A 16,817-nucleotide genomic window follows, 5' to 3' on the forward strand; every position below is an offset into this window, starting at 1 on the left:
TTTGTTGTTTCATCTTTTGAATGGGTTATTTATTTGTATCTTGTTATTTTGTACTGGAGTTTAGCTTTTAATCTAATTTAGCAGAGATTCTTTTAAAAGTTGTTGGACCCAGGCGTTCCTTGACTCTTACGACACCTAGTTCCAGAGCAGTGCCGACTTGGTGTTTAAAGGGGACACGACTGAAAACGACTTATTGCCATGTGCTTTAATCAGGAGACTTCCAGGAGCTGCAATGTTCATGGATAGGTTTGTGAGAAATCTCTGAAACAAGTTCTTTTCTCTCCTGGCATACAGCAGAGACCAGCATTGCCCATGTCGCTGCATATGTAAACCTCCCACAGGAAGTGTGTGTTCCCCTACTACTGCGGAGGTGTCAGTGCATATGTAAACCTCCCACAGGAAGTGTGTGTTCCCCTACTTCATCGGAGGTGTCAGTGCATATGTAAACCTCCCACAGGACTCCCACAGGAAGTGTGTGTTCCCCTACTTCATCGGAGGTGTCAGTGCAGATGTAAATTCTGTGGCCAACAAAATTCTACACTGTGAGGTACAGCAGAGCCTGCTGCACCACTGGAGTGCCCGTCGATATATACCCTGTATACACCCAGTATATACCCCTTCAGTTCCGGCCATTTTGCAGTTTTCAGTGCTATGGTAGTTTGCCTGACAATTACTTGGTCATGCAGCACTGCACCCGAATTTTGTATGACTTTTGAGACAGATGGAGCTTTCTTTTGGTAATATTTTAATAGATATTTTTTGCAGTAGTTTTAAACTCTCAATCTTTCTTTCCATAATGAATCCAGAAACAAATATACATTGCCCAGCAAAGTATTTCTTTACATTTTTGGTCAAGCACTTAGTCATCATGTTTCTGAACAGCTCCAACTCTCTCAGTACAACTTCTCTGATCTTCCTGTCCAGTACAAGAATACAAGGGACAGAGCAGCCTCCAGCAGCTGCCCATCTACTAGCTTTTGGAGCAGGGAGGAGGAAGGAGGAATAAGGAAAGAGAATGGAGAAGTGGGGCTAATGGGAAGGGGGGGGATTGTCTTGCTGTGTCTGTGTGTATGCAGAGACACACGCAGCTTACTAAAATAAAAGAAAAAGTGTGACTCCATAGGACACTGCAAGGGTAAGGAGCCACCCTAAAACAGGATATCCGTGCCAGTGCTTAGGGGATCAACTGACACACAGCGTACTAGCACACACAAGGGTGGCTCCATAGAACCCTGCAAAGGAAAGGAGCCACTCTACAACATGATATCAAGACCAGTGCTCAGGGGACCAGCTGACTCTGCAGAAATCTAAAACTTTTAAACATCAAGGAGCAACATCCATTGTAAGTGATTTCATCAGCATTTGAAATAGCTTGAAAACCTTTTGCCTTTACTATCACTTTAAGTTTTGATGCAACAGTGCCCCTGGTGGAGATTTTAATAAAACCTCTGGTTGATGCATCTAATTACGTTTGTCACTCAGTAACATTTGCGCAGAGCTTCTCACAGTATTAAAAGAAGGCTGACTGAGTCAGCAGGAAGAGCACAACTATTTATCAGATAACTAATTGTAGCTGTTTGTCTCTGCCCTGTACAAGCCAGAAGTGTTTAATTATTAGAGCCCGTGTTCTAGAATGGGTGATCGATGGCATTTATTTATGAAGATCGCTGGTGCTGCAAGGTTGCATCAGATGGAGATTGCAATCCTTTGGGCTGGATTTAAATTATGGGCTCTCTTTGCTCCTTAAAGGAGAACTATGAGGTGAGTGATTTTCACTCATCTCCATAGTTCGAGCCGGCGTGTGACAATGAAGCTGTCACAGGTCGGCTCTATAGATCGGGAAGTGAGCAAACATGTACCGTCGCTCGCTTCTCGATCATGTCCCTGCAGAGAGCCGTGACTGTCGCTCACGGCTTCCTGCAGGGATTCTCCTCCCCGCTCCGATCGTCCAGCGCTGACTGGCGGAACAGACAGGGGAGGGGGCGGGTACAGCTGGCTCTGCCTCTAGATGGGTAGAGCCAGCTGTCACTCACGCAGCTGGGCGGATCCCGTCATCTGCTGCGGCGGTGGCTGCGGCTGTCTCGGTATACAGCGAGCTGTAGCTCAAAATCTGCTGAGCTTTGGGTCACGGGAGGACGCTAGTTTATGTCCTCCCGTGACCCTTAGGAGAACTATGGGGAAAAACACTTACCCCATAGTTCTCCTTTTTATTTTTGGTGGATTGAATTAGACCGGCATGGCGTAATACCACTGGAAGGTGTTTATAGGGGCTCACTAATGTGAAATGTTTTATATTGTGAAGATGAGTCTATAGAAGTCACGGTGAGGCACACGGGAACAGGAAACACATTCAGCTTTAACATATTTATTTATTACAGTTATTTATATGGTGCCAAAAATGTACGAAGCCCTGCCTTAGCCAGGCTTTTCTAGAGGATACAGATACCAATTTGTAGTTACTGTTTTGGGTCCAGCGAGTCAAATACTAGTATTTGTTAGAGGAAGAGCGCGCTTATCCTTTTAAACCAATTAGCCGGAATGAAAACTTTTCTTTCGTATTTTCCTACAGCACTCCTCATCTGCTGTAAACCGATCCCTGCCGGTTATTCTACGTGCTCGACTGATAATTTTATTATTCAAATAATAATAGGAATTACAAATTAATGTTCTAATTGGGCAGCTAAATACGCTGCGGCGGGACCGGGCTTCTCGGATGGTAATTGGAAGAGAAGCCTTCTACACGTCCCCTGTGTCTACGCAGAGCTCGGAGTTCAGGGCCGCCTCTAGAATTTCCATCAGTTTTCCGTCTTGTCTGCAGTTTATTAAGGGGAAGATGTCTCATCCATATGCAGGCTGGGAGACACTTCGAGCAATTACTCAACAAGAACGGGGTAGTTGCAAATTCACATCTGTGTCTGTGGTCTGCCATGGTGCAGAGTTATAGGATTGTGTAAAGAGTAACAAATAAAGTGCACATTTGTGAGTATAAACATATGGTAGGTGCAGATCCAAGAACCTGCAGAAGGTATTTAAGGAAACAAAGTTTACTCAGAGGGCAGGAATGGATGATGACAAATATACAGCATGCAGTATGTGCATGTGCAGCTTGTATAATGTAAATTGCAGCAAAAGTGTGCCCATTTATTGAAAACACACTCTCGTGATGCACCGATACCGGTTTTCCGGTATCGAGTACCAATATTTATCTTTCGGTACTCACCGCTACCGGTACTTCCCTAGCATGGAGCCGGCTTCCCGGGCTATCAGGAAGCCGGGCGGTGTGTCATTTCCCTCTGGCCGACTTCTTGATTGCCCGGGAAGCCGGCTTCATGTTGTTTGGCCTGCTTGATGCTGATTGGCTGGGAAACGGGCTTCCCGGGTGAACAGCATGGAGCCGGCTTCCCAGCCAATCAGGAAGCCGGGTGGCGAGTCATTACCTGCATTGACTTATATGAGGTGAAAAGCAGTTCTGACTCCCACTCTGTACACGGGCCCTTATTATACACAAATGGAGACATCACCGAGAAGGAAAAGAAAAGCAATCTCAGCCAGAGATGTCGTAGCCACAGCCAAGCTGGAGGTAATATAACTATCCTCTCTCCCCTGTGTATGATCACGAATGACAGCCTTCTGGATAAATATGTAAATATATTTTGTGTTTTATAAATAAAACTATCTGGAGAGTTTGCAATTGCCAAATAGTAGACTGCGGCACGCATGACGTTCCCCCGAAGAGCTGTCATCCGGCACAGCCTGCCAGCGGCACGCCATTAGCCCCAGTCCCTCGTAAGGATGCAATAATTAATCTCCTTGCGCAGCCCAAGAGAGACGACAGAGCGGCTGTTGACTTTGCCAGGTGCCCTGGAGAGGCCGGGAGGTGACAAGCGGATGTATATTTAATGTTGTCGTCAATTATTAAGACTGAAACGAAACCTCAAAGGGGTTTCAAGGAGAGGGTGTAACACAAGCCGGTGGCAGGGGGGCAGCTGACTTCTGAGAGGCCTCGCCGACGCTAATCACCCAAAAAATGCTGCAAAATGGTAATGAATTCATGCAGCAGGTGAGCTGAGAGGCCAGCTCGGCGGCAGTGCAAAGCGGTCACAATAAGGGCTGGGATTCCCTGCTGCGAGGCGGCCCGGTGTCTGACATTACAGCATCTATTGTCCCTTCCCGGTTATAGTTACCATTTCTTTCACATGACTGCAAACGCCTAGGTGGGCACCAAACCTCAGTGTCTTGCTGGGGAGGATGGAGAAGATGCTTGCGTAAGCAGTGCAGAACAAATGAAACACACCATTTAACATAAAAAAGAAACTGCTTTACCAGCCAAACAATTTACATGTTTGTCCATCCAGTCCTTCTGCACAGCAAGGTGACCGGAAATTTCTGTAACTGTCAGTCTTGCGATGCTTCATGGTTCCACAACAGCTAGTTACATAGTATTTGAGGTTGAATAAAGACAAGTCCATCAAGTTCAACCTTGGAACAGCTTGTGGGCCGGAGCTGCCAATCCTTTTCCGAGTCCGTGTTTGGACGTGGAAGGAGCAACAGCACATTGATGATGACATTCTTCCACTTCAGGGCTAGATAAGTTCCAGAAGCCAGGTAGCCAATGCTTCTTAAAATTTACAGCTGGTGCCCAACTTATGAGGTTTTCACTGGTTGTGTGTCAATGGACCTGGCACCTGAACAAAATCCTGCTGGCTCCTGCATTGGACAGACTGGCTTCTGAATTCCATATTTATTTGCCCAACACTGAGTTAGGCACTACAACCTAGTCACCTCCCTGCCCCTTACCTGTGCTTGGACGTAGGAGCAGCAGCACATTCATGATGATATTCCTTTACTTACTTTACTCTCTCCTTCTGCCAGTATGTTCCCTGTCGGCACATGTATACACAGCAAAGTCTGCCTCAGCTTCATTCCGTTTTTAAAGCTTTTTCTGGTCATTACACTGCTCACAATCATTCTTTCTTTAGCGCATCAAGAAGAAAAGATACCAGAATCCCTAATCTGTGGATCACCTCTGTTGCTACAATGCTGATAACATTTTAAGATATTGCATTATTAACTAAAGTGAAGCTTCTGATCCTTTAATATGACCTTTTCTTCTTTCTTATCTCCACAGTTTGCTGCTTTGTGGTACACAAGCGCTGCCATGAATTTGTCACCTTCTCCTGCCCTGGTGCCGACAAAGGACCTGCATCTGATGTGAGTACTGTTCCACAATCCAGCTGTTATAGTCTAGTTCTCTTTTTACCTTAAATGCAGACTTGTATGGTAATTAATTCTTCAGTAAGGTAGAACTGAAGCCTTTTCCTTCATTTCCTGTCCAATAGCAACAACCCAAAGTGAGAGGAAATCCCTGGTTGTCACCAGAACTTGTGTGTCCATTGGGAGATTTCGCATCTATTCCTGTTCTGGTGACAACCCCAAATTTGTGCTTTTCTTTCACGTTCAATAACAGTCACCAGGACTAATTAAGGAGGGGATCTACCTGACATATGTTCTCATCCCTCTCCACTCTGTCTAAAAAAAAAAAAAAAAAAAGTTTTGGCTTTGGTTGCACTTTAAATGTAACCAGTCGCCAACCCTGGAAATTCAAAAATAGCTTCTAATTAAAAAAAACTATGGGGTAAGTGTTTTCCCCCATAGTTCTCTTTAGGGTCACGGGAGAACATATACTAACCTCCTCCCGTGACCCAAAGCTCAGTGTATCGCGGTATACTGAGACCAGCTGCGTGAGTGACACCGGGCTCTGCCTATCTAGCGGCAGAGCCAGCTGTACCCGCCCTCTCCCCATCTGTTCCTCCAGTCAGCGATGGAGGATCGGAGTGGGAGGGGGGAATCCCTGCAGGAAGCCGTAACTGACAGTCACTTCTCTCTGCTGGGAGATGATCGAGAAGTGAGCGAGCGACGGTACGTCTTCGCTCACTTCCCGATCTATTGAGCCGACGTGTGACAGTTTCATTGTCACACGTCGGCTCGAACTATGAGGATGAGTGATTTTCACTCACCTCATAGCTCTCCTTTAAATGGTGACTACAGGATCAAAGTGATGGACCCAAAACAAGTCTGCAATGGTGGCTCCCATAACTTCTCACTGGTTTCTCTGTAAGCAGAGATCTTTGGGTTCCTCATGTATTGCTCTGTAGAGGGTTTCAATGACTTGCATAATTCAGTGTCATCATTGCTGGTATTACTGGCTACTGACTCATTTGTTCCAGTAACACCATGCCCACACTGAATAATATAGGAAGCCCTGACACTCCTTTTAGTGCATGTTTTGGATTGCATAATCCGCTGGACTCTGTCAGATTGTGTTATTACAGGTATTTATATTGTGCTACAATTTACTATTCATGCTTTACATACTGTCTATTAATATCAGTCTGTACCTTCAAGGAGCATACAATCTAACGTCCCCATCTCACTTGCGCACATACTAGGGCCAGTATGGACAGGAGCCAGTCAGTATAATAGCATGTCTTTGGAATGTGAAAGGAAAGCGGAGTTCCTGGTCCTCATAGAACGTAACATACAGGGGTACAAGTACTCTTAAAAACTAAGACCACACAGAGACTCGTATACACACAGGCACGCACTACACACACAGACACAAGGGTTGAACTTGGTTGACCTGTGTGTTTATTCAACCTCAAATACTATAACTATGAAACGCGGCAAGAACATGCAAACTCCTTGCAGATAGTGTCCTGGTTAGAATTCAAACCAAAGACCCCAGAGCTACAAGGCATACGTGCCATCCACTAAGCCAATGTGCTACAAATGGAGAGAAGATTGAGGATTTTATCCATTGGAACGTCCCTTTTAGAAGGTGTTTTGTATCATCGTCTTTAGGAAATGAAACCACCTGTTTTGTTACTAGAGGAAACCCCTCCACCTATCCTTCTAGAGTTCAGTCTGGGGGGTGGGGGCAACATTTACAAGGAGGACAATTCTTCAATACCATAACGTAGACATCCAGATTTGTTGAAACTTTTTTTAAATGTTGGCAGGAAGTTCAAAAGCATTTATAAATGTAAGAAGCTGTGCTGTTCTTATCAGCGCGGTGTCTTCCTGCAGGCTGGGGATTGTCATTGCAATGCAATAAAATCTTTTAATCTTTAATCTGGTGATTCCTTCAGGAATTAATGTGTTTGAAGAAAGTCACTGCGGATAGTGCCTGGTAAATGTTTGACATTGCCCGATATATCAGAGCGTACCTGGGAATTAAAAGCTGTATTGTAAAGAAAGATTGTACTGTTGGTATTGTGGTATCTGTTATTTTAACTTTTTGGGACTTTTTTCTCTTTTTTAAAAATTACAATGGCAATATAGACCAGGGATAGACAATTAATATGGAATTCAGGAGCCTGTCTGTCCAGTCCAGGAGCCAGCAGGATTTTTTTAAGGAGCCAATTTCATTGACAACAACTGGACAACTGCTAAGGCTCTAGTTGTATATTTTACGGACCATCAACCACCTTGCTGATGGGATTTGTCTGGCCCTGATAGAGAAATATATTATCCTAATCCAGGGCTGGAAAAATCCCAATATTCACAATTTAGAAATGTTGCATTATAGTTATAGCCAGTATTGTCTTTATTGCACAATGCTGGGTAAACATTGACAGATCCCGGCTGCCTAGTGCTGGGGTTTCCACACCATGTGTGTGTTTAGGGGGTTTAGAGTTTTGCCATTGATGTTTAATGATTAGTGTTTACTGTTGCAGGGGTGAAGGGTAGGGTTAAGTTGGCCATACACTCTTCAAACTGCCCTAGGGAATTCATCAATTTCCTCATCCAAGCGAAACCATGTGGATGGAAGAATCCCCACTGCCGGCTATTGTATTCAGCAGCTACTGCTCTACTGGCTGCTGAACACCTGGACAGTGCATGCCTCTGGTTGGATGCAGGTGCTTATCCTCCGAAAAATTTCAGACAGGCTTATTGGAGATTGAAAATTAGAAATTGACTGTCAAGCAGAGGATTGCCCGCAGGGCCACCCACACCTTGAATTTGAGCTGGTTCATTAGGAACTGGCCGAAAATTTACTCTGTGTATGACCAGCAGAAGCAAACCACCCCCACAATAAGAAAATGATGGACCTCCAGGGACCGTTTGCCATAATGGGCTAGTATTCAAAGCAAATTAGCACGTTATGGCAGTCTTACCTTGTAGATGATCCCCTTCAGCACCGCAATGCCATTGTTCCCCTCCATTGCTGGCGCTTCAATCTTCTCCGGTCCTCTTCCCAGTTTGGCGTTTTTGGCCTCTTGATTGGCTGGGTCGGGATGCTGTAACTCCCGCAAATGTCCTAATTGTACATGCAATTATGACAGAAGGGACATACAGAATCTTCTCTGCCATAAAAACCCTTTCCAAAAGGATAGGTGCTGAGACTTCAATGTTTATTCATACAGAACAGTAAAGGTGAAGGAAAGTCATTTGGAAAGTTCACTGGCTTTGCTTAGACGGCTCACATAGAAAACAGGGCTACCCTCCAATGAGTACTAAGGAACCTTGCTCCTCCGATGAGTACCAAGGAACCTTGCTTCTCCAATTTAGTACCAAGGAACCTTGCTCTTGATGAGCACCAAGGAACTTTGCTCCTCTGATGAGCACCAAGGAACCTCGCTCCTCCGATGAGCACCAAGGAACCTCGCTCCTCCGATGAGCACCAAGGAACCTCGCTCCTTCGATGACTACCAAGGAACCTCGCTCCTTCGATGACTACCAAGGAACCTCGCTCCTTCGATGACTACCAAGGAACCTCGCTCCTTCGATTCCAGGTCCTACTATGGTCTGTGACAGTTTGAAGCATTTTTGAACGATTTGGAACAGAGTTTGAACTTTCATTTAGATCCTATTGAGCAGTGTTAAAGTTTCCATTTATGTAAATGTGCATTTGTAAACACAGCAGTTCTGTGTTTGAGCTCTACAAGTCGGTAGGAATGCCATGTGGTTGCAAAGTAAATCATGTCAATACATGTAACATAGAGGATATTTCACTTTAAACGCACGCTAGGTTTGACTTTTTTTTTTTTCTGAGCCTGGTGTTCATTGTACAGTAACCCGAAAGCTGGCCATACACCTATAGATTATCTGCAGATGTTCTATGGTCAGATGGAAAAAGTGCAACAGATTCCTCCATCTATGCTAAACTGTGTGGATGGAGGAATCTCCCACTGGGCCAAGCTTCAGTATCTTGCTAGTCTATAGGTGTATGGCCAGCCTAAGGCTTGATGGTGATCAATGTCTCACAGCATGCTCTGTACTACACTTAACATTTAACAGCATCGGTGTTGTACCTTTTACACGGATATCAGACCTAAGGAACATGATTCAGGAAGGTTTTATTAATGAACGTTTAAAAGCTGTTGAATTTTTTAGCAGACCTAATCTTCCTTAATGATCTCAGCGGACATTAGAGTCACTTATATAGGCTTTGATTGAATCTTCTCTCCCCATGTGCTCCTGCAGGCTTCATTAAGAAAATGTTCTATGCTCCCTCTAGTGGATAAAAGGAAAACCGCATCTTTGTATTTTACCTGGTTCCATCTGAATTTATAGCTTCAGCTCCATAACACCACCTTTCTAGGAAGTTCAATCTACAATAACGCATGGAACCTAGTTAGATTCTTTCATTAATTGCCTTCTGCTATTTTGATCCTAATGGTTTACAGATTCTGTTTTTTCATTAGGATTTAGAAAGCGGTTTTTCAGTTAGGTGCCTGCTGCTGTTTTATAGAATTCAGTACTTTGGAATTTAGCACTTTTTAATACTTGTTGCTTACAAAGCAGGTTACATTGCTGATAACAGTGTACTGTTGACAATCATTGAATTTTATATTTTGGGCATAGGGACTTCATCACAGATCTCTGCTGACCGATTAACATAAAGTATGTTGTTCTAAAGCTGTGTCCTCCTGGTTCAGTATGTGCAAGCAGTCAAGAGTCGGACCTGATTGTGCAGAGCAGGGGTAGTGAATTAAAATATAAGGAGGTCCGGTAAGTAAAATTTTCATTGAGCCAAGGTCTGTACACAACGGTCATTCAGTCCGTACCACGGTCCGACATTTATTCTGCATACATGCCAGCAGCTGCACTACAATGCTCAGCTCCAGGTGTGTGTTCCCAGACACAGTGCTGATGCGCCAATCCCGATGCATCACACTGTTTATTTTTTAAATATTTTTGTTAGAACCCCCCTCCCCGTTTCCATACACATGCATACCTTACGTGCACATGTTCATTCAACTCAGATGGTGAGGTGGCAGGGTTGGTTTACATTTTTTATTTTCTACCCATCACCTTTTTTTTTAAACTTTTTATCACCTTTTTTTTTATTTTTTACTTATCTTTTTTCATTATATTATATTTTACTACTTGTTATCACTTTTATTTTTATTTCTTGTATTATTTTTTACTTTTTTCTTTAATTTTTTAACTATCACTTTATTTTATTATTTTTTTAGCATTTTAATACCTTTTTTATTATTACTTTTTTTTTCATTGCCTTTTTTTCACTTTTGCTATCACAAAGGAGCTAACAAGTCCCTATATGACAGCATCTTTATGGAGATATCAGGGGTCTTCGATTCCTAATGTCTCCCCCTATACCTTCAACACGGGAATGATCTTCACCTTCTGTATACCTGGCACTTCAGCCGGCTTCTGACAGCTGAAACCTGAAGTGCTGAGAGCGCTTCATGTTTCAGTGATCACAGGGCAGATCAGGGAACAGACGTTCCACTGATGTAGAGGGTTTAAGTGTATGTCCAGCCAAAAAATGTTTTCTTTTTGGAAAGAATGGGAAGCATTGGATCCCCTGTCATGTTTTTACTGCTACCCAGATCTCCATTGGAGAGAGTTACTCATTATAGGAGGGCGGGGATGTGCGTTCTTCAACTTTTGTAAGTAAAGTCAGTATGTGCACAGCTTCCTCCCCAAGCATCCGCGACTTCTACATTTTGAGAAAATGGAGGTGCACGCTATCACGCTATCATGTTGTATGTTTTTAGTAATAGGTTTAAGCTGGGTATGTGCTGGTAGGTTTGCGTACAAACCTTCATCCAAAAAATCTCATCAGTTAACTTGAGTTGACTTGAATGTTAATTTGAGGAATTTCATTTGATTTTGGAATGGATGGAGTTTCCATTAAAAAAACACCATTTCACTGTTAGAATTTCATTTGTTCAACAAAAACTTTCCATCTCACTGTTTCGATTTTTTTCATCATTATGGTTGATCGTCATTTGACCCCATTTACTTATTATGCAGAAGTAGAAAAGGGGGGACAGTGCCCACTCCTAGTGTAAAGTAAAGTAACTGCTCACATTTCGATGAACAGGAAATGTTATATATATATATTACAGGTGAAACTCGAATAATTAGAATATCGTGCAAAGTTCATTTATTTCACTAATGCAACTTAAAAGGTGAAACTAATATATGAGATAGACTCATTACATGCAAAGCAAGATAATTCAAGCCGTGATTTGTCATAATTGTGATGATTATGGCTTACAGCTCATGAAAACCCCAAGAAATTTTTACCCTAAGAGTGGGCGCTGTCTCCCTCCTGTTACGTTGGCAGCCCCCTCCTGTTATGTTGATCTGAAGGAACACCTGATTGAGCGCTGTGTGGTTTAGTTTATATTTTGGTCGTCGGCCCATTTACTATCCCTGTATACCCAGCCTAGGCTTCAGAGATTCGGTACACTGCTTTTCTGCTGTGGGGCATTATCGCCATATTGGAGATCACATGCCCTTGGTATCATTCTGTCAATGAAGAGCAAAACTGGGAACAAATTTAGTTGTGCGTTCCAGGGTCGTATACAAGCACTCCAGGAAATTGTCTTTTTACCCTAATTGTGGACTGATATTTTATTGGCCTTTCCTAGCTTATCGTGCCAAAAGTCTGTTTCTTGAGTTTAGGACAGAACAATTTCCTAGAAAAAAAGGTTTGGTTGACTGTCTTCGGATCTGATCACTTTCATTGATGACTTCAATTGCCTTTTCACTACTCTAAATTGATAAAAGCTGAAATCTGATACTATGGACTGTGCACACCATTTTCCCAATGCAAAGCCTTGGTCACTAAAGCCACTGCTCACATCAACTCAAAATGAGTTGATTGGGATTTATGGGCCCGTTGTAATGTGGACATTTAATTCTTAATACGAAGCATTGCTGATTTTTAAACAAGTGGTAAATTACTTGCATCGCCCCTTTATAATCTGTGAAATCAAGCTGTAAGGTCATTTATTTAATGGAGACCTGCAGCTAAACAGACTGACACCAGGGGCCTCTGAAGATGGAACATGATAAGCGCTGCGAGATAAAACACCACTTGGATTACAGCGAGAGAGCAAACCGTGTGTAACTGAAGAGGTAATCACATCTCTTAACATTAGGAGAAGAGTGACATGGAGGGTTTTCCTGACCTATGTATATACAAGTCTAATAAATATTTGGTGATTTTCCGATCTCTGTGATGTCATGGATCTACACACTCATGAAGAATACCCCACCCAGACAAGCATTCAATGCAATAAAGAACTAATGGAAAATGAATTGCTCTTATGACATTTTGAAACTTGATTCAAGACTTAAAATGTCTCAAGAGCAAACTGATATGTTTTTGTTTGCTAGTGTTGCCCAAGTGAATCTAGGAGTGCTGCATTTTAAAGCAGACCTGTTGGCTAAGAACAGCAAACTGGGCCAAACATTAAATAGCGGGTACAGTTTATTTTTTATTTTTTTGTGTGTGTGTGCTATGCATCATCAAAATCCAAAGCACTCAATATCCAATGGATACTTAGAGCTCTGATTTTGCTGCTTGGTAACCACAGACTTGTAAGCACAGCATGGAAAAATGTGAGAAAAGTACTTGCCATCCATGTTATTGGTAGAACCGTGGAGCTAGAGCCTCCTTTTAGTTAATCATGGAAGCGACACTTTCTGATCGGGATGTTCAGATACCAAGTACCGTACTCGGTACAAGTACAGATACTTTTCCAGCTCCAAGACTAGACTAGAGAAAAATTCAAGTTATGAGGCAGCTGTGATTTTTAAGGAGCACACGGAGCTCCTGGGATTTGTACATCTGTTTTTAATGATTATTTAAAAAAAAAAAATGTGTGTGTGTGTGTGTATATACATATATATAAGGAATGCACGGATACCATTTTTTCAAGTACTGATACTTGTCCAAGTACTCACAGATACCAAGTACTGATACATTTTTGTTTATTGTCATGTGACAGTTTTTCTTTAAAACAATACAGACTAATGATTTCAGGACAGTGGTGGAGCGCCAGAGCCAGATCCCAGGTGCAATCCTGGTAGTTCTCGTGGAAATGCCAAGTATCACCACTGGTATCTGGACATCCCTACTTTCCGGGAGTGTTGGAATATACAGGCTGCCAGTTATCAGACCCCCAATCAAATGTTTTGAAATGGGACTAGTGTAAGTAGTGGAATATCAAGCCTCCTGCAATGCCCAGTACAGTGGATTTCAGACGGGAAGAAGGTGGGGAAGCACTAAGAACCAATCGGACATTGTAGCAGTGCTCATGTGCTGATAAAAAAAAGAAAACCATGAGCAGTATGATGACTCATCAGTGTGCTTTTCTGCACCTTCATTGTTTAATTTGTAGCCAGGTGGCATGTACTGTGCTGCATTGGAAGTCCACGTTTTCTATTTTCCCCGTTCAAACCCCAATGAAGGCATGATGTGCACAGTGGGCTGCGGTAAAATGTGGACAAACGAAGACCTGATTGGGATGTATAGCCTGTTCCGCCCATATAAAGTCAAGAACTCGCAACAACACAAGGCACCTCAACTCACCAATGCCACCAATTAGTGGCTACGTTTTACGGTGCTGCTCGTGTGACTGAGCCCTTAATCTACCCACCCCTGGTTTAAATCTGTTTTCTCCCTGCACGATACCTATACAGAATAATCCCTATGGTCTTCCTCCACTGTTGATTTAGAGCGATTCTATGAATAAAGCCATATAGGTATAATTATAGAAACAATACAGCCATCCATAGTGTAGAGGTCCTGTGTTCCTGCGAAATCCCCTAGCGACACGCGCTGTTTTCATTCTGCCAGAGCTGGAATCACTTGCCATGGAAACGTACTTATTGCGAGAGCGAAGAATTGGAGAATTGCAGACTCGGCTCTGACAGTAAAAATAGAAGAGCGCAGAATGGAAGATGGGAAGGTTTCACTTCTCGTTACTTAGTAATGTGTCTCATTAACACAAAGTTGTTCCACATACGTCAAATCATGCATTCATATGCATGCTACTCTGCTCAGGCTTAAAGCAGCCCTCCATCATAAATCCTACTTTGCATAATCTCTTTTCAGTGCACTCCAAAATCACAGTAAAACTATGGCCATTAGTAAATACCCTTGAACATTGTCTTCTGTGGCATATCTGTTATAACCCATGTATGCTAGACCCTTTCTGCAAAGTCAGTACCTGGTGCTGCATGGGTGAAGTGTACATAGGAGTTTCTTGATGTGGTTTGCCAAGTAGGGTAAAGCAACAGAGTTTCTTTTATGCCTGCCTCCCTGGGTGCCCATACTCGCCTTTCCTTCCTCCTCTTTTCTGCTCCATTCAGCTACCAGGACCAAAGAAAGAAAGCTTGTGTCTAACCTCAGTGCCTTTTTATTGGGAGCTTATGCAGGGCTGAGAATGGTCTCCCCAACCCTTGTGCTGGGCAATTCACAGCGCACCAGTGCGGTCATAGAGGAATGGGGAGGGAGTGCCATGCTCCTTCACCCCTGCAAGGACCTGATATCTGCTTTACTCCCAGCTGCTAAACAAGTAGTAAACGAATGGTATGTATGTGCTGCAGGAGAGAGAAGCACTAAAACAATTCAGTGACGTTATTGCATGTAAACATTATGCAGTATTTTATCCAGCCTGTAGGTAGGCCTCTGGTCTACAGTTCACATTCTAACCTTTCAGCTGTTCAAGAATCCACCTACAGAACTCAAAGGAGTCATTAGAGCAGTGATTCATCCCTTATCAGATGGCTGGGATTTCAGTTAAACAAAGGGAGTGGAAAAGCAAGCTGCTCTGTTGTTACATAGTTACATAGTATTTGAGGTTGAATAAAGACATAAGTCCATCAAGTCCGACCTATTGCTTTGATGTGTGCGTATGTATATACATACACACATACATACATATATATATATAAATATATATATATATATATATATATGCATAGGTCCTTGTATCAGTTCATTCTTAAGTGTACCTGTACCCCTGTATGTTATGGTTTCTCAGGAAATCCTCCAAAAGCTTCTTGAATTATTCCACTTTCTTAGCTGAAATCACTGCTTGTGGCTTCCAGACCCTAACCGCTCTAACTGTGAAGAACCCCCTTCGCCCCTTGTGGTGGTATTTTTTCCCCACCAATTTTAGGTGGTGACCTCTAGTCTTTGTTTTATGGCGTTAATGGTAAAGAGTTTGTTGCTAATGTTGCTGTCACCATTGAACAATTTGTACATGAAAATTATATCCCCCCTTAACCTCCTCACTTCCAACGTGAACATCTTTAAATTTAGTAGTCGTGTCTCATAGCTCTGGTCCTTCATTCCCCTAATTAGTTTGGTTGCCCTCCGCTGGACTCTTTCAAGCTTAAGGACATCCTTTCTGTGGACTGCTGACCAAAACTGGAACCGCATACTCCAGATGAGGCCGAACCAGTGATCTATAAAGTGGCACAATTTTAGACTTGTCTCTGCAATAAACCCCCTTCTTAATAAAGGACAGGACTCTACTTGCTTTGTTTACAGCAGCTTGGCACTGCAAGCTATTAATCTGTGGTCTACAATGACACCCAAATCTTTTTCCATTTCTGCCTTTCCTAGTGGCATACCCATAATTGTATAACCCATTTGCTTATTTTTAATCCCAAAGTGCATTACTTTGCATTTATCGACGTTAAACCTCATCTGCCATATATTAGCCCACTCCCCTATTTTATCCAGGTCCTCCTGTAATGTTAAACTGTCTAGGTCCGATTCTATTACCCTCCCGATTTTGGTATCGTCAGCAAACACTGAAACATCACTATTCACTCCCTCCCTGACGTTAATAAACAGGGTGAACAGCATGGGTCCCAGCACAGAACCCTGAGGCACGCCGCTCATGACACTAGCCCATTCTGAAAAGCTGCCATTTATCGATACTCTCTGTACCCGTTCCTGTAGCCAGTTCTCTATCCACGTACACACCCTTCCATCTATGCCCATGGATCGCAGCTTGTGTAACAAGCGTTTGTGTGGTACCGTATCAAAAGCTTTTGAGAAATCCAGATATACCACATCCACTGGCATCCGAGATATACCACATGCACCGGTTGTGTTTAGCTTTTGTATTGTGCTCTGAGAGTCCTTTGTCATGTATTACATTTTTATTTGCACAACAAAGACTGTTTGGCTGATAATTCTCCAGCAAAAGTTGATCCAATGATAGATTTCTTTTGAGGAGATAGAGCCACCCATGTATAACATTTTTGCCTATTTCTGTTTATTGGCCGAATTTTCGCTCAGTGCTTACCTAGCTTAATAGAAGGTATAACATACTTTCTTTTCCTGTAGAAAGGGACACTGCAGGCTCCTTCCAGTGCTTCTCGCAAACTTGGGCCTTTGGTCACATGATCCCTGTTGGAGGAGGCTGAGCCAATGTGAACTCATAATTTCTTTTAACCAATATAATTTTTGGTTAAGTGAGCAGGACTGGAGATGTCCCGGATCAGCATTTTCTCCAGGAAAGGTTCATATT

General features: G+C 42.9%; 1 protein-coding gene across 2 annotated transcripts in view; it reads left to right on the top strand.

Annotated features, from left to right (window-relative positions):
- Positions 1-16,817, top strand: part of PRKCB (protein kinase C beta) — a 222,512-nt gene that overhangs the window by 96,788 nt on the left and 108,907 nt on the right. For both annotated transcript variants that reach the window (XM_018561835.1, XM_018561827.1), the window contains exon 3: positions 5,129-5,211. In XM_018561835.1, the coding sequence (XP_018417337.1) occupies positions 5,129-5,211 (83 nt within the window). The remainder of the gene's footprint in view (positions 1-5,128; positions 5,212-16,817) is intronic.

The sequence above is a fragment of the Nanorana parkeri genome, unplaced genomic scaffold (assembly GCF_000935625.1).
Source record: "Nanorana parkeri isolate BGI_ZX_2015 unplaced genomic scaffold, ASM93562v1 scaffold19, whole genome shotgun sequence".
Classification (NCBI taxonomy): domain Eukaryota; kingdom Metazoa; phylum Chordata; class Amphibia; order Anura; family Dicroglossidae; genus Nanorana; species Nanorana parkeri.